The sequence below is a fragment of the Euprymna scolopes genome, chromosome 1 (assembly GCF_053919585.1).
Source record: "Euprymna scolopes isolate OS-2025 chromosome 1, ASM5391958v1, whole genome shotgun sequence".
Lineage (NCBI taxonomy): Eukaryota > Metazoa > Mollusca > Cephalopoda > Sepiida > Sepiolidae > Euprymna > Euprymna scolopes.
Window position 1 is genome coordinate 84,082,349 of NC_136482.1, and position 19,540 is coordinate 84,101,888.

Genomic DNA, 19,540 nt, shown 5'->3' on the forward strand with positions numbered 1-19,540 from the left:
ATCTATTTGAGAACACTGCCAGATACATAACGTACATTTTTGTGTAATTCCATAAAACTCGGTCTAGCCGTTTCAGAGTCCATAGGGAACGAACTCACACACAAATACACAAAGTTCCTTTTTATATAATAGTAGGTACAGAATATCTCTTGTTTATGAGTGTTTAGTTTATTAATGAAGGAATAATGTTTGGAATTTTAGATAAACCTCAACTTCTATTAAAAACGAATACAGAAATCTATTGACGTCAGCACTTTTAGATTCCATTATCAAATAATCTCCTAAATGCTGTATCCCACAGAAAAATACAATTGTAAATGTGTTGGTTATTGAATTCTAATAGTTTTAATATCATTATTTTAATAAAATTAAAAACCTGTTCGAAAAACAAATTAAAAGAGATAGCTAATTTGAAATATATTAGAGCAGTTGTCAATAGATACAAAGCTGACATACAGGGATTAACGGAAATGTCATTCCATATAATTCCTGTATGTCAGCTTTATGTCTGTTGACAACTGCTCTAATATATTTCAAATTAGTGCTCTCTCTCTCTCAACATGTTTTTTTGAATAAGTTTTTAATAAGGAAATGTTAATTAAAAGTATCAGGAAATTATAATGTACCCACCCAATTAACGACTGTTGTGCAATCGAATTTATTAATTAAATAGAATAAAACCTATCCCAGGACAGATAAAATTCTCTGAATAGAACACTTTTGTACCACTTTTATCTGCCCTTATGAAACATAAAATTAAAATATAATCGTACTAAATCGTTTTGATTCCTTACTTTAATTTTTATCAAAATTTTGTATTTTGAAAATATCAAGAATTTAAGACTTCTTAAGCTTAATAAATGCTTAATAAATTGAAATGCAAGCAACGACTATGGATAAAATTAAATGCAAAGCTGAAGTATCTGAATTTTCAAATGAGTGCCTGTCCCATATTATTCCGTCTAGAACCCTTCTAAACACCCCCAAACTAAAATTTATGGAATATTTATTAATTCATGCCTAATCACTATTATTAAAATTGCACAAAACTTCAGAGGTATCTTTATTTTTTGTGTTCTCTAAAATGACTTTTTATAATACCATTTTTACTGCATTTGTAACAAAATAATTCAAACTAAATATAGATCATTATTACTAACCTTTTCATCTAGCAGCTGTGTTCCAAAATTCATAGTGATCGGTTCATTAGTTTAACAGTGACTTCTGTACATATAAAAATATACACATATCTAAATTTATATAGAGGTACATTAAAAATCCTACATAGTTCATGGTCATCAATTCATTCCATGACAGATTCCAGCTGTCATGTAGAAGAAGCTGTAGTTCACATGTGCAAATTTAGATGAAGCCACAAGACAGAAATTATTATTATTGTTGTTAATGAATTTTAGTACTAGATATTGATCTTCGAAATAAAACAAATTTCTTTTGAAATTAAGTAACTATGTTATGATCTAATTGCTTTTGAAATTAGTTTAATTAAAAAATATTTTCTGATTAGGGTGGATGGACTATAGTGTATCACATTGACCCTTCAATGGAAAAGTTACGGCCAACAGATAAATGACTCGGTAATTAGGAATTGATTGTGGCTTTCATTCTTGCAACAGAAGAGATATAATTTACTGAAGTCAGTAGTGCCAGGTAATGTGAGTCCTAGAAAACAATGGTAAGCTAAATTATATTTTTGAAACGTGAAGTGGGAAGATGTTTAGAAGGTTTCTTGTGAAGCATGTGGATGGAAGACTCCCATAGATGCATGATCAAGTCAAATGTCAGCTTCAGTAGGCAAGTAGTCATTTTGATTAATAGCTTGTCTTTTCTCAGGCGCCTGTTTAAGCTGATACTCGTATTTAGGACAATAGGCACAAAAGCAATGGAAAAAAGTTGAGACCAGTAATTTGAAAGGATCGGCAGTTGGCCTTGGGTTAGGGTTAGTTGTTGATTACTTGATGTTCAAAGTAATTTTAGTTTGTTTTCTCGTCAATTTATTTTCCTTCCTGTTTAGTCATTTACTGCAATCACTTTTAAGGTCAAGTGTAATAACCTCAAACAGATGTTTTAAATAAAAATAGTATCAAAAATAGAATAGAGCTTATATAAAAAAAGAGTGAGATTAAACTTTCATATGATTTCCATAATTTTTCTCCATTTTTTACGAGCTTCATTTATAAAAGAACAACGTAATTTTCTTTCCATATCATTCCTTTTAGCTGTTAACCAAATTAAAAGTTCATCATTCCGTACAATTAGCATTCCATTAAATGTAGGAGTTCACAGAATTAACAAATAATACGTTTTATTTTCTTAGTTGGATGTCTCCATTTGTTTTCGTTCCTTCTCTTATCTTGTCCTAATGATTCTAACCGTATAAAAGCGTTCTTATCACAGAGATTTCTTAATATTTTTAGAACTACCATTATTCGAGTAATGTCAGAATCATCCTCTTGTTGTTCTCTCACATGACTCTTTTCATTAGGATCAACCATTGTCAGTGTCCATTATAAGTAGCATCATTACAAACGTGATGATGATGATGATGATGATCATCATCATCGTATGAATCTCAAGATTCTACAGTTTGCATTGGTTCCCCCGATATTTTTCTAGTTGGAATTCTTTCTAGAAACACATCAATGATGAGTTGAGGAACCGCGTGAAGGTTGTCAACATCCAAAGTGTAAGTGATTTTTTGTAAAATGAACTGGATTCGAACTTGAGACACCCCACGCCGTAAGTTCATGTTGCTAACCACGAGACCATCGTCACCTCCCAACGTGATGATGATCCATTTTTACCTTTTATTTTTTTGTAACCTACTCTTTGTCATTTAAATACTTTTTTAAATTAATTATTAAATTGAGAAAAAATATTTTTACATTAATTCAAGTAGTGTTAGCTGCTGGTCATTAGAAGACAGCAAGCTAGTTTTAAAAATGTATTATTAAATTGGCATTGTTTCCTAATAATTATATATATATTACACTAGAAAAATGCGAGCATGAAAAGTAATGTGGTTAAGCTTAAACATGGAAAAGTAAAGGACTAGTTGTTAAAACTGGAAAAGAAAAAGACAAAATATTCTAGTAAAAAATATGATAAATTTTTAACTTAAAATATTGCAGCATTAAGAATTTATTATATAATGCAATAAATTAAATTTAAAAAATTCTTAATGCTGCAGTATTTTAAGTTATATATATATATATATATAGGGGTTTTATTTTTTAAGGTGGCAAACTTTAAATTGACAGCTCTATTTTCTTTAATTGCAGATTTGGCAACTCTCGATCATTTTGGAGTTCAGCTTAGTTTGGCAGTTTATCACGAAGAACCAGAACAGCATTTGAAAATTGCAAACGATACGATAAATTTACTGAGAGAAACATTTGCTGAATGAATAATTTCAGGAACTGAACCTGTTAACTGACCACATCGTTTCTGCGATTTAACTCCATTAGATTATTTTCTTTGGGAATATGCAAAATCTCATGTTTACGCTGATAAACCAGACACAATAGACTACATGGAAGATAAAATTTGACGAGATATTGGCGAAATACAGCCTACTTTAATACATAGAGTTTGTGAAAACTAGACATATACCATAAAAGCGCGAGTCATGCGACCATATGCCTGAAATTGTATTTAAAGGTTAATCTTTGGAATAAACCGCATATTTATATAATAAAATATTTTACTGTACAGTTTCCCGCCTCAAACAAAATACCATATATATACACACACACACACTGATAAAAGTATATATTCAACACGATTAACAATGTTTTGTTGGATAGCAGGGTTTTTCAGCAATTATTTCAATAATGATCAGTAGATTTTGAAATAGTAACTAATAGTAATAATTTTTTTAATGGTAAATTATTGAGGCTAAACGAAGATAACACTGTATACGAAATATGCCTGTTCACATGTAGCCAAAATGTTTGTAGATGTAAAAAAAAAAGTACTATATATAACATAACCAATGACCACACTAATGTAATCATGCTTTGATCGATTATAGTCCGGTGTTTATATAGAAAATCGATAAATGTCATAACTGGAAACTGATTAGTCCCAAGACTCAGGGCAAAGTTTTTTCAGCCCGTTTTCATTCCCCTGTCTTGTACAGCAGTTAGAGATGAGCTCCAAATACTTAGGCATCTGCAACAGCTTTGGTGTAATAATTGCATCCTTATCAGGTAGATGTGTAACTGCAAACTAGAACAACTTGATACTGACAGGATTACAGATGGTGTACACGCTTGGTGTATCAGGTGTTTCAGTCATATAGAGCATGCCATTTCTTGCATTACTTTACAATGTATATGGATATCTCAGATACTAGAGAATGTGGTCGACTGAGGATGATTTAGCTCAAGTGCCTAAAAAGTGATATGACTATGTGCAACCTGATACCAGACTTTTGGATCAGACTGCATGAAGAACAAGTATAAAATGTTACCGGATGATGTGTACTTCAAGATCGGGACACTTACATTAACCTAAATCTCAAAACCGGATGAAGACAGGGTTCCATGATTTATAATTCCTATGCGCTATAGGCCTGGATTGCTTGACAACATCAAGAAATGAGTAACCACAGACAATCTTCGTATTTTATATGCATAGATTTGTTACATATTAGACTTATTAGCTATTCGTACAGTAATTCTGTTTGTCTATCCTTTAGTTAGTTTGACGTTAACGTTCCAAATAAGTATGTCGTATGCATTGAAAAGGGAGGTAATTCATGCAAACTCGAAGCAGCATTAATACAACTTTCTTTGTATATATAAACAAGAAGCAAGCGACAGCTAAATCTATTGAACTTAAATTGATTACAGAAGTTTCAGCTAAAAAAAGTTATTAACTAAAATTAATAAAAGAAAAATGTACAAAATTAAAGTTAAAAATAAATATGAAATAAAACTATGATCAACAATTTTTACATTTCATAGACCTTTCAAAAGAATCCATTTCAACGAGGAAAGCAACTGTGAAATTTCCACAGGGTTTAATTATAATAATAATAATAATAATAATAATAATAATAATAATAATAATAATAATAATAATAAGTATTTACATTGTTCAGAAAGAATATATTTGTATTTATCTTTCTGTGTTTTTAGCTAAATATCTAGATGGTCTGCCATGAGTAAGTATATATATTCTTTCTTTTTGTACCTTTGTTGATATATACGTATTTCTTCTATTTCATTGTGTTCATATTGACTTGCCTGCTCATTAGGGCAGAGTTAGACACAAGGTCGGTTTTTAATGTGGGAGAAAATCCATCTCCTAAAAAGGACACTCTGAAAAAAAAACGTTTAAATTGCCTCAGTCTAAAAGGATTTCTTCTTCACTGATCGAAGTCAGTAAAGGTGAAGTGTAGTAGCAGAATAACTGCTACATTTTTTTTCCTAGCCAAAAAGCCAAGATTATTTAAAGAATATTTTGATTTTAGATATACATTATACAATTAACAAAAGAGCAAAAATTAGGTCTTTTAAAGCAATTTTGAGAAGCCAAGAGTCTCAAACGAGAATTTGGAAAGAATTTTCATTCCAAGCCGTTTCAAAAGGAAAGAGAATCAATCAATTGATAAATATACGTCCAGAAAAAATAGTAATTTAAAGTTATGAATTCCTGACTCACCCAGATACTGGATCCACAGCTATGCCTCTTGGTTGATCCATTTTCGAACCAAACAAAATCCTTCTCCCAGTTCCATCATAGTTGGACATTTCAAGCCGGCTCGTCTTGGCGTCCGTCCAATAGAGATGATTTGTAACCCAGTTCACTGTCAACCCGTTACATTCTTCAACATCTACAAATAAAAAAAAATAACGATGCATTCATAAACAAACAAAACGATTACATTAAACGATTAAATTGAATGAAAAACGTAATTTATACAACAAAATATAATGAAAATATTAAATTATGCTGAACAGTTCGTTACCGTAGTGCATATTTTGTAATCTATAAATAGGATATTCAGATACTTTTTAATAGTTAAAAAAACACACACACAAGAAAATATGCACTTTTGGAAATGATTTATTAATTGAGCTATTCAGAAATGGATCTTGTTACCACATTTGGGCAGAATCTGCTCGGAGCTCTCTATCCCGCCTTCACAGAGTTCAAAACCAGCTTTGAAACCTGATGGTTGATAGTTTTTTCTCTTCTTTGCAACCTTTTCCCCACAGAAGAGACGTTGCTAACCTGTCTCTGCTCTATCGTTATTTTCATGGCAACTGCTCATCTGATTTTCAACCTATGATCCCCCTTGTTAAACTTTCACTAAAACACTCGTCTATCTACAACCACTATCAACAATTTACTCCACTCTCTATCTGTGCCTAAATCTAAACATGGATTTTATGAATTAAGCTTCTTTCCTAGAACTGCCTGCCTGTGGAACTCTGTTCTGCTGGCCTGATTTCTAGCTGACTACAATAAGGTTGCCTTCAAGTCCAATGTAAACAACTTCTTGCTGAGCCGTCCCTTTAAATACTCGAATTATACGAAATCCCCACTACTAACGATTTCTACACTGTTATACACACACGCATTATCCTCAAGAGGTATTCGGGCCTTGATAAGTCATGACTCTTTATGATAATGAAAATAATTTTTTTAAATCTAGCCTCATGATTCTATTTTGGTGAGGAATGAACCTTTTTTTCAGAGATTGTTGTTTTTCTGAGTATATATGAAACACCATTTTGATAAGGAGAGAACTTGAATGCCAGCTAGACACTAAGGGCTTTCTGTACGGGGGTTTGCCAGAATAACATGACATGAAGATAGTTTTCCCTAGAAGTAAACCTTGATCAAATATTCAGTATCACATAGTATTTGCGTCCTAAATAAGATATCCTCAGTATGGCTAACCAACAATGTTTTTTGTTTTGTTTTTTTTTGTTTTTTGCGAGAAATAACGCACCTTCTCTAAGTGACGTTAACTCAAGTAAAAGCAAAAAGCTGAAAATTCCACCACACAAGCTAAATCCTCGTCCTGGAATCCACAGTATCACCAAGAGACCAGAAAAATGTTATACTATAACATATTTAAATGGTCAATTGGGGAAAGGACAATTATGTTCTCAACTTCTTTATTAACTCAATGTTTGAGAGGTAAATGAGAACTTTAATGAGATATTTGAACATCTATAGATCTAGAGATAAAGGGTACGCTCCAGGAAGGAGACTCCTTGATTTCTGAGAACTTCGACTGAAGTAAATGAAAAAAAAAAAAAAAAAGAGTCGCTGTTTGAACAAATTTAATGGTGTCTTGTATGAATAAAAAATAAGCATTTTTTTAAAACATATATATAAGTAAATATAATACCTTTATACAAAATATTTAGTAGGAATATTATTTAAAAAACAATTTAAATCATGAAATATAAAGACACATACATAGGCATATATGTGCGAGTTGGTAATGTCATTTAGTTTTACTTATTCCCTGTTGTTTTCTGTTAGTCGAGAAGTATTATTTCGTTCCTCAAAGATAAAAATAACAGGATGTGATGTATGAAGAATCTTGCATGAATCTCGACAATCCTCTGCCCAAAATGTAGCAGTCACAGTTTTGATTATAAGTAGATATGTCAAGTCAATTTGTCCAGTTGACATGAGTCATGTTGAATGGTGTAATGCATGGGAATTTAGATGGAGAGAAATTGGCATGAAGAAATTGGGTCATTCTATGGAAATGATGTTATAAGTTGAGGGGGGGGGTACAAAATCAGAGGACAAAACATTTCTAATTTTATGCACCAAAGTAAGCATTCACTATGATAGCTATAAATATATACATCCTCCAGTTGCAAGCATTTAATAGTCTCATTGCAATAAAAACATTTTTTTTTTTCGAAGAAATTTATTTACATGATTTTTTTCTGTTGCATATGAAAACTACATATATATATATATGCAGGGTGAGCCAAAAGCAGGTGGATAGTAAAAAACATTAAGAGATCACGTATATGTGCACCTATATGTAATAAACAATTATATTAAGGAAAATTAAATGTTATTCATCAGCACAAGTGCTCAAACTGTTTTCCTTCCTGATTTGTGTGGCCGATACACCCAGTCAATATGCAAGCCTCTTAGACCTTTTCTCTCAACTTCCCCTGAGCTATGTTCATGTTCCGTTCATTCTCCTCTAGGATCCTCCGACCACTCCGTCGTATCAGTTAAGATAAAAACGAAATGTAAGAAGCCCCCAGACGTACCCCTCCACCGTACTGTATACCGATACTCCATGGCTGACTGGGATAGCTTCCGTACATTCATATCTGATTTACCTTTGCACTCCATGTTTAAAAAGGAAGTGTCCTCTATAGTATCAGATCTGACCGAATGGTTAATTGTAGGCATAGAACAATTCATACCATCTAAAAAATTCCAACAAAAACCTGACAGCCAGCCATGGTTCTCCCCAGAATGTGCTGCTGCTATCGCGCACAGAAATCACTTTTTCCATAGCTATCAACATAATAGATGCACTGAGACTAAAGCTGCTTTCAGGTCTGCCAGCAACCACTGTAAAAGAGTAATAAAAAATGCAAGAGAGCTATATGCCCAGTCTGTTAAATCCAAGGTAGCTGATCAGCGGCTTGGTTCCCATCAGTTTTGGCAAATAACAAATAGGATCCTGAACAGAAGTGTGCGTTTTTATCCCAACAATTATCAATGGACCAGAGGTCATCTCGTCAGCGTCAGACAAGGCCAAACTATTTGCAAAGAACTTTGCAGCTAATTCTATCCTATGCGACGAACGCCATCAACTCCCCATATTTCCTCCTATAACACAGAACAAGCTAGGTAACATACAAATATCCGTGCATGAGGTCGCCAAGCTAATAAAGAACCGAGATTCCAGTAAAGCAACTGGCCCTGATGGTATCCCAATTATTGTGTTAAAAAAGCTTCAACCAGAACTTGCTCCCATACTTACGAAACTATTTAAGCGCTGCCTTAAGGAGAAGTGCTTTTCGACTCCCTGGAAGACCTCATCAGTTTGCCCTGTATTTAAGAATTCAGGTGATAAGTCATCTCCCTCTCAGTATAGACCAATAAGTCTCCTGTGTGTTATGAGTAAGTTGCTGGAATCCATATTAAATAGAGAAATAGTCAACCACCTCAGCAGGAAGAACCTTCTTAGTGACACACAATATGGTTTCCGCTCTGCAAGATCTACCGCAGATGTGCTGATGGTTATATCCCACAGGATTAGTGAATCTCTTGACAAAGGCTTCCTTTCTAGGGCAATTGCTCTTGACATATCAAAGGTCTTCGACAAGGTATGGCATAAGGGTCTACTTCACAAGATTTCCAGCTACGGTATAACTGGAAATGTTTTCTCAATCATTAAATCATTTCTCTCCGATAGGCTCATAAGAGTAGTGGTAGATGGACAAAAATCGGAGGCCTGCAATATAAATGCTGGAGTCCCTCAGGGGTCAATCCTTGGCCCAACTCTCTTCCTGATCTACATCAATGACCTCCCTAAACACATACTTAAATCATTCGTTGACATCTATGCTGATGACACGACCATCTACGGCAACACATCAAAGGCTGTAAATGACAAAGTTCTCTCTGATTCTCTCTCCTCTGATCACGAGCGCGTGGTTCAGTGGGGGAAGATGTGGCTGGTTACCTTTAATGCATCCAAAACCAAACTCCTATCTTTACATCATCAACGCTCTGATCCCCAGCTGGCATCAATTGTGATGGATGGCTCTCGTCTGAGTGAGGCCCCGTGTTTTGACAAGCTTCTGGGTTTGACCTTTACTCTTGATCTGAAATGGAACACGTACATCAAGTCTGTTGCCAAGGTCGCTGGAAAGATGGTGGGATCCTTCTACCGCTCCAGAAGATATCTCACTTCTGATGCAATTCTCTATCTATATAAAAGCCAAGTACGTCCAAGGATGGAATACTGTTGCCATATCTAGGCAGGAGCGGCCAAAAACAGCCTATCATGCCTTGACAGAGTACAAAATAAACTTCATTGCTTAGTGGGGGATGCCCTTTTCTCTAGCCTGCAACCTCTCTCCCACAGAAGAGACGTTGCGAGCCTATCCTTGTTTTATCGTTATTTTCATGTCAGGTGCTCGTCTGAACTCCAATCTCTGGTCCCCTCTCGTCAATCTTTCACAAAAAACACCTGTCTAGCTGAATCCACTGTGAAAAATTTCCCCCACTCTATATCTGTGCCTAAATCAAAACGCGGATTCCATGAACAAAGCTTCTTTCTTAGAACTGCACGCCTGTGGAACTCTGTTCCGTCTGCCTGCTTCCCTCCGGACTACAACTTGGATGTCCTCAAGTCCAATGTTAAAAAATTCCTAATGAACCGCCCCCTTGAACACTTCATCAAATCTCCACACTAACGTAATGTACTTGCAATAACCCTTATCCCTGAGTGGCTTCCGGGCCTTGATAAGTGGTGACCACTGTGTAAAAAAAAAAAAAAAAGCTTTGAAGTCTGCCTTTTACATGTCGACAAACATTTTCCACTTTTGGTTCATCCTGTCTCTATATAACACAAACGTAGATATATTCTTCTAAATGTGAAAGAATATATAATTATTGTCACAGCCAAGCAACGTCGCAACACACAACACCATGGTTCTTGTGAGCTGCGACGTTGTCTGGTTGTGGAAATATATATATTAGAAATCAATAATATTTGAACAATTATTTATTAATAGGTACTTTTTAAAAGTCTTTTGCAAATAGGATATCGTACTTATTCTGGGTATGCAACAGATAATAAAATGGACAACATGAACGATGGAATTGGCACAATTCCTTCACACTGTAATATCATTTGGAAACATTGAATTTAATAGTCAGTTTCCAGCTAAATATACTTAACTATAAGTCTCAAAAGTTGATGGATAAGAAGGCTGGAATGTTCCCTTATGTTTAAATGAGCAAGGATATTCTCCAAGTTCTAATTACCTGCTTGTCCATTAGTCGATACCCCATTATATTTACCTATTTGAAGCCCTTTATTCTTTGATTCTACATGAAGTTATAAACACACCTCTTTTCTGCATCTATACGTAAAATAGCAACTTGTGTTTAATAATTCTTCTTTTTGTATTGCAGTTCAACATTAAATACACCAACGCAAGAGTTAATATATCATAAAATACAAGAATCAAACAATTTGTTTAAACTTATTTCTTTCGATGCTGAACCAATTTATTTTTTTGGTGAAAATATTCATATATTGCTCAAATCACAGTGGACTGTTTACTCTTGATTATAGATGAGTTTGAGATATGTAAATAATATGACATTTATTTCTTTCTTTGATAATTTAAATTTATTAAATTATTCTGATATATGTTGATTTCATTTCTCAGTGTCAAATTATTGGTGTTTAGCATATTATCGCGCGATACCATTTTTTATGTATTGTAAGAAGCTGGCAAACTTCAAAAGGAGATAGATGTCTAGGTGTGATGATCTCAGTTTCAAAATAACAAGACAAACTTGTTGAAAACAGTACAAATATGGTTCGAAGCCAAAAGAGAATAGTAAGAGATGAACGTCAGCTTAAAAGGATCTTTTTTGTTTTCATGCAAAATTCTACAGCATGGATGCAGTTACACTAGCGGCCAAAAATCTGGGACAGTTTAGTTTTTTTTTTAAATTTCTCCAGAATATTCGGGGTGGGGGGATTACAACTAAACTTACACACATTTAATGTCTTATGTTGATACACTGTATTAATTACACTTCATTATAAAGGATAGAAAAAAGTTACGAGCATTTCAACTTTTTTTTTTAAATTAAAGTGGCCAAACTGTGGGACAAAGCAAAGAAAATAATTTATTCTGGACTGTGTAGTCAGTTTTTCCACTTTTTTTTTTTAAGTACGAAAATGAAAAATAAGTCTATTACGTTACTTTGTAGTCATGGTAGCCGGTTCCACCATCATTATGCCACAAGGCTAAGCATGAAATGGAATTTTTGAATGAGCAAAATGTAAATGTTTTGGATTGGCCTCCTCAAAGTCCGGACCTAAACCACATTGAAAACCTATGGTCTACTTTGGGGACCCGTGTGAGTGCAAGGAACTATCAATACTGAAGATTTGTGGCTAAAACTTAAAGAAGAATGAGCGAAAGTTTCATGTGATGAATGTCGCCATCTCATTAAATTTTGCTGTAGAAAGTGCGCTGCAGTTATAGAAAATAAAGGCTTCTTCACTAGATATTAAATGTGTGTCCATCAATTTTGGTATTTTGATGATTCAATGTTATTATTTTTTAAATTTATTTTCTTTGTCCCACGGTGTTGGCCATTCTAATTTTTAAAAAAATTGAAATGCTCCTATCATTTTTTCTATCCTTTATAATGAAGTGTAATTAATACAGTGTATCAACATAAGATATATGTTAAATGTGTGTAAGTTATAATCTCCCCGAATGTTCTGGAGAAATCGAAACAAACAAAGACAAAAACTAAACTGTCCCAGATTTTTGGCCGCTAGTGTATTTCTTAATCCACGACACTGAAGGTTCAATCAGTTTGGATATGAGAAGAGGGTGCATACTTCGAAACAACTATTAATATTTAAACATGAATGAAAACGTTCAATAGAGATCAATGGAACAACATCGTCTTCAGTGATGCATTACGCTTTTGTATTTTATTAAATGACTAGCAAGTAGATCCGACGTTTCCCGGAATTGAATGATGATCAATAAATGTTTCACACCCCCATATTTTCATTGTTATCTAAATCGGTGAAATAACCCATTTTTCAATCAACTCAATTGATTGACTGCTCTAGTTGGGGACCAATTGCGGCGCACCGGGAGGTAACTTCACATGCCTCTCACAATGATTTAGTTCACAATACACTGTAGTCTATATTGCACTATAGAGAACCTACTGTTCATTTTATAAAATAATTTTTTTATATATAATGGCTTGAATTTAAGTTTAAAATGCAAAAGTCAAGTATCATGCTTCAATTGTGTTTTAAACAGAAACATTCATTTCGAACACGCTCCTGTCATATCAAAGAACATACTGCTGATTTTATAGGTCGAGCCTTACAGCTTGTGTAGTAATAAAGCTTCTCAAATACACTTGTGATGTTCGGCTGTGTAAGATGTTAACTTTGGTCAAAATCGCCCGTTTTTTTTTTCATCAGGTTATTTTGATTATCGATACTTATAGAAGACATTCCGATACAAAACCTATCTAAGAACACTTCCAGGCATATAGCTCTGCTGCACATGAAATAGAAAATGTATTGGAAATCCTAAAGAGAAGATAATCATAAGCACCAATTAATATTCAAACGTTTAAAATTTCATAAAAATTGAAAGTATAGCACTTTGAGGTAGAAAAAAAAAACTAAGAAAAATTTGATGTAAATAATAAAAATGTACGAATAAATAAGGATACTATAGAAATAATTAATTGATTGTGTGCGAAAGTAATGGTTATTTTAAATATGATTATATATTTTTTTTAGAGAAAAATATTGCTTTAAACTTAAAAAAATTGCATAAATTCTAGCAAGCAAAAAACAAAAAAAAAAACAATGATTGTCAAGGCGACTGGATAAAATATAATAGACAAATAACGGGAATGAAATCTATTTTTCACCAAAATATAACAACTTATGTGCGAAAACTTTTCTAAAACTGTAGAATTAAAGAAAAACCGAAACAAAGGGAAAAGCAGACTGCAAAAAGTAACGACTATTGAATTATTAAGAGTATAATCAGAATATAAAAAAGAAAATGAATTTCCATCACCCGGATGAAAATAATAAATCCTCTTTACAGAAATAGGAAAAAAATATCTCTTTGAAAACTTCAGATAAAAATGGAAGTAAAATACAAGAATTCAAGAATAATGGAAATCTCAAAGAATGGTTTATCAAATGAAAGTGTAAATGACCTACGACACTTCTTATCGAGTTGGCACCAGAAATATGTCTTCGTATAAGCAAGCAGGAAAGCTTGGAATGAAAAATGGTAAGTTTCAAGAATATATAACAGTACACCTGGAAAGCACAGAGAATAGGAATTGAACAAAAGAAAAAAATGGTATAATTACTAGAAAGGAGACTGAAATCCGGAGTCGAAAGAGGTTAGCAGATAAAAGTCTGCAAGAAATGTTACATTGCTACCTTAAGTGTTTAAAGCGCAAGTGAATATGACGCCAGTTTCTTTCGTTTGATGGACAGATTAATATTCGTTACTACAAATTTAAAAACTTTATTGCAATGCTCAATGGATTTGTCTATGTAGGAAAATAAAAGATAAAAAATGAATTTCAAATTCGTTTTCTTCAATCTATTTCCTGTTTAGTTTCAGAATTCAAGTTCATAAACATCTGTATATAAGGCTATGTATTTATCTACATCTTCTCAGTCTCGTCTTGGTTATTTTCTCAACGATTCCGTCGATGTAACCTCCAAACTTCTTCAGATACATCTTTTTGCACAGAACAATCTTTATGTAGAACAGAACCATTTATTTGTCCATCGAATAGATTGTTCTTATTCTGTCAGCTATTATGACAAAATTGTGTTGTGATAATGATTGCTATCCTTATTTATAGTAAGGACTAGCAGGCCGCCCGGCATTGCCCAGTCGCAAAATACGCTTAAATATGATATCTTGATGAAACCTCTATATTTTATTCAGTGGAAATATTGGATAGCTTCTAAATTATTGCTTGATTGCAATGATGGATTGTTTTTTAATAAAGAGTCATCAGTTATCAAGGCTTAAAAGCCACGCGAGAATAAAAGTTAATGAGTTCTTCAGGTAGATGGTGAGATACCATGATTGATAACTATGGTTTAAATTAAGCAAAATTAAACATGATTTGTGTTTTAGTCAGCTAGGATGCAACCTCGTGGTATTGTGCCACAGTTCTATGAAAGCAATTTTGCTTTTATGGAATGTTTTTTAGTAATGATGATAATTAAAATAATATATCTTCGTTGCAAACTCTTGTATATATACATAATTAGAATCTTAAAACACTATTTTAAGTTAATTTCTCAAAATTCTTAAAACATTGGACTTTATTTGATTATCAACAAATTATAGCCAATGTATTTAGTATTCGTTGCATTCTTTGGAATACTGTTCCTATCTTGAGTCTTATTTTCACAACGTTTTGATCGATGTAACGTTTAGCCTTTTTCAGGAAAATCTTATCGAAATCAAGAATCTGCATAAAATTTCCAAAGGAACCTTTTAATTTACTCGGGGTAGCATGCTCTCATTAAGCACATAGATTAAATAAAGTGTTCCTTCGAAATTCTGTGCAGATTCCCGAGTATGACAAAAGGATACACGAGTTTGAAAAAAATACACTTGAAGAATATCAGAGGTTACACTGACCCAAACGTTGTGAAAATGACACCAAAGATAACAGTAGTCCGAGGAATTTAAATAATACAAATAATTAATCCTTATCTGAAAAAAATACAGAAACAGAATTTGGTAGAAGTTCTTTACACTTTTTATCAACGTAATACTTTGAAATTACAACCGAAAAAAGCAAGTGAAGAAAAGGAGTGAAATTGCTGCCATCGTCTGCGACTAAATAGCGGTGCTATCGATTGTCCTCTGGTGAAGATGAAAAAAAGATGTCAATTGAAATAATTGTATCCAAAGTTGCATTTCCCATTCTCTGATTATCCCGTCCCTTTTATTGGTGATTAGTCGGACGATAGTCATTGATATATTATCAATCAAGTAATTGTTGGTCATTTTCTAAAGGAAGATGTCGCAACAAAAGTTTGGTCATTTATAGAAGTGACAGGCAAAAGCGATAAGCGAACAGACAACACAGGATGTGTCGTTTCTCAGACAAAAAGACGTTAATTCAATTACTTCGGCCTCCCTTTCCTTACATTGTTCATATATATATATACATATTTTATATAAAAAGGGCTCGTTCAGTCTTTGACAGACTATGGATACCCATGAAGGGGTGCCTGCGCGTGAAATTTTTGAGGTCGGAAGTGTGCAATCTCCAATCATACCTTTCCTGAGTCGACATTGTTAAATACCAGTGGAAAGTGAAGTGTATGTACAGGACGACTGGAAACAAATGCCGAGATAAGCGGAGAGCATATAATATAGTCACCCATCCGGCACTAACCAGGCTCAACGTTGCTTAACTTAGGTGATCTGATGAGAACCGGTGTATAAACACGATAATGGCATATATATATATATATATATATATACGCACACACTTCAGAATAAAATTATCCAACAATCAGCTGGTGTGGAAACCATTGATCATAAGATTTACAAGATATTACTGGCAGTAATATTCTATAAGTATTATCCCACCTAAATAAGTATTGCTCAATATACAAGATAAATCAAATTTTTAGTCATTCAATGAATTTAAAAATTTATGACATGAAATGTTTGAGTTTCAGATCAAAAGATTCTTATTATTCTATGTAAGACAAAGAATTCATTAAAAATATTTTAACTCCTTATCCTATAGAATTTCTATGTCTACCGTCTCTTCAGAGAAGATATTTGTAAATAGTTATAATGGTTTACACCTTATTTGCTAAAGTCAGTAAGACATGGAAAATCACAATTACAAATTGATTGAGTAATTAAGTCATAGAGTAAGGGAAGTTAAAGAAAAGGATATAAAAGTTAACATCCAAATTGCAGGTAAAATCCGAAGTGAATGTCTTTGAAAGCAGTGTGGTAAAATGATCATTTCACGTCATAAATTTTTTAATTCATTGAATGACTAAACATTTTATATATGGGTAAGAAAAAGGTTGTGTTGTATGATGGCATAATAGCCTATATTTTTCATCATTACAACGAAACACGTGTAAGACATTTATAAAAAAAATAGAGGCATCAACCAATAAGTAAAAATAAACAAAAATCATGTCCATGGATTGATTTGGAATATAACTAACCAGTGCGTATGTGTGTGTGTATATATATATATATATATATATATATATATATATATATATATATATATATATATATACATACACACATCATACACATATATATATATACATACACACATACGCATATATATATATATATATATATATGAGCAATATATATATATATATATATATATATATGAGCAAATAGTTAATAAAATATGTTAAAAAACACTTTGAAATGAGTTAAAAACATATTTAATCTGAAAAGGAAACACTAGATTTCCACCAGACTATCCATTCATGTGTAATCACCTTTTTCTTCACTATATTCCCTCTGCTTCACTTTTTTTTTCAAGTAAGATCTTTGACTTACTTGTTGTTTCATCAAATACTTCTGCATGCAAAATCCGATTCCGCATTTTGCTAATTCCTACCCTCTGATGAGAAGGAAAGTATTTCTTCGAAACTCCGCGGATTAAGGACTATCCATTAATCTAGTGTTTCCTTTTCAGATTGAATATGTTTTTAACTCATTTCAAAGTGTTTTTTAACATCTTTTATTAACTATTTGCTCATATTATAAGCTTTATTTCCTATTTGGTTTTATCGAGCTTTTACATCTGGCTGAGATAATTTTATAAATATTAATTCTTTAATATTTATAATATACTTTAATTTTATCATCTTGGATCATTTTGATAAATTTAATTGTAATTTTATATAAGATAAGATAAGGAAGAAAAGTTATATTAAACTTTATTATATCATTAGATCAATAAGGAAAGAATAAGATAGAAAAACCTCTTTAGGCCATGGCATTTCGAAGGTAAATGCTTCTCATCAAATGAAGACATGAGCCAACATTATACAAAATATAAAACATGAATAAACGCTGGCTTAAGAATATTTATATTAGAAATGAAGGGAGTATATATTAAGACATGAAACACATTAAAACATAACTACAAAGAAGGTGTTAAGCATACGTGAATAGGAAGTTATCCTGATAAGTTTGTTTTCTTAAAGATAAATCTATCTAAATGCGTACCCCCATATTGGAAGCGGCATATATATTGTTTTTGAAATATAATTATCCACTGACACGTGTTTCGTCGTCTACAACTCATCAGAGTGGCTGAATATCGCTAGATTCAGCCACTTTGATGAGTCGTAGACGACGAAACGCGTGTCAGTGAATAAATATATTTTAAAAACTATCTATATCTATATATATATACATACATATGGGTGTTGTTCAAAGGCTAAGGAATAAAGGTGGAAAGTTGTATGTCTTTGTTTCGATTCTAGTTGATTGCACCTAAATTATATATATATATATATATATAGTTTGGATCTCACTACTATATATTTGGTTTAATAAAATATACGGTAGAGAATTGTCGCTATAATAATAAATACACAATCTACATGAATGAAAATATCATATTTTAGCCTATCTTACGACCGGGCAATGCCAGGCGACCTGCTTATTGTATATATATATATATATATATATATATATATATATATATATAAGAGCAAATAGTTAATAAAACATGTTAAAAAACAATTTGAAAAAGAGTTAAAAACATATTTAATTTGAAAAGGAAACACTAAATAAGTAGATAGTCCTTAATCCGCAGAGTTTCAAAGAAATACTTTCCTTCTCATCAGAGGGTAGGAATTAGCAAAATGTGTGATCGGATTTTGCATGCATATTATAAGCTCTATCTCCCATTTGGTTTTATCGAGCTTACTTTATAAATATTAATTCTTTAATATTTATAATATACTTTAGTTTTACTATCTTGGATCATTTTGGTAAATTTAATTGTAATTTTTATTTTATATATTATTGCAATCATGACAGGAAGACTCATTTTGATATTCATGATTAACAGTGGGAAATGAAAAAAAATAATAGGGGAGGCCAACTGACCGGTTTCGCCCTCACTTTTCATAAGCTGGATCAAAGGATTTACCTCTTAATTATTAATCAAATCGATTGAAATGGGAGTTGATATGTTTAAAAAATAACGATATACTGTATTAGAAAATAAAAGAAAATAAACTGGATGCACTATATGTCTAAAATACCGATACATATAATATCACCTAAAGGCTGATCACGTTTAAACCTTAGAGACATTCCCTTTGCTTGCAGAGAGAAGGCTTCTACAAGCGAACGTGAAAATCCTCCAAGATCTTCAGGTGATAGGTTGAATGAGCATGATTTACAATAGTGAATGAGTCAGTGCTAAAGTTCGTGGAACAAGCCGGGTTTTTAAGCAATGTTCACCTATAGTCGACCCGGATGTGCTAATAAGAACGTCTGTTGGTAGGTTAGACCCATACGTGATTTTGCTAAGTATGTGCTGTTGGATGAAGTCTTAGCGACGTCCGACCCATGTAGCCAGCACTACGGCAACATTTAAATTTCTAAATTACATTATTATTATCGTGGGGGCGTAGAACGTCTTTGCGATAGGATACCATTAACGGTTTTGTAAAGAACACAACGCGTACATTTGAAGCAAA

At 32.7% G+C, this 19,540-nt stretch overlaps 1 protein-coding gene across 1 annotated transcript in view; it reads right to left on the reverse strand.

The window, feature by feature from the left end:
- LOC145245728 (low-density lipoprotein receptor-related protein 5-like) overlaps nucleotides 1-19,540 on the reverse strand; it is an 847,618-nt gene that overhangs the window by 390,907 nt on the left and 437,171 nt on the right. Inside the window, exon 3 of the mRNA XM_080107325.1 lies at nucleotides 5,689-5,860. Coding sequence (XP_079963451.1) covers nucleotides 5,689-5,777 — 89 coding nt within the window. The 5' untranslated portion in view covers nucleotides 5,778-5,860. The remainder of the gene's footprint in view (nucleotides 1-5,688; nucleotides 5,861-19,540) is intronic.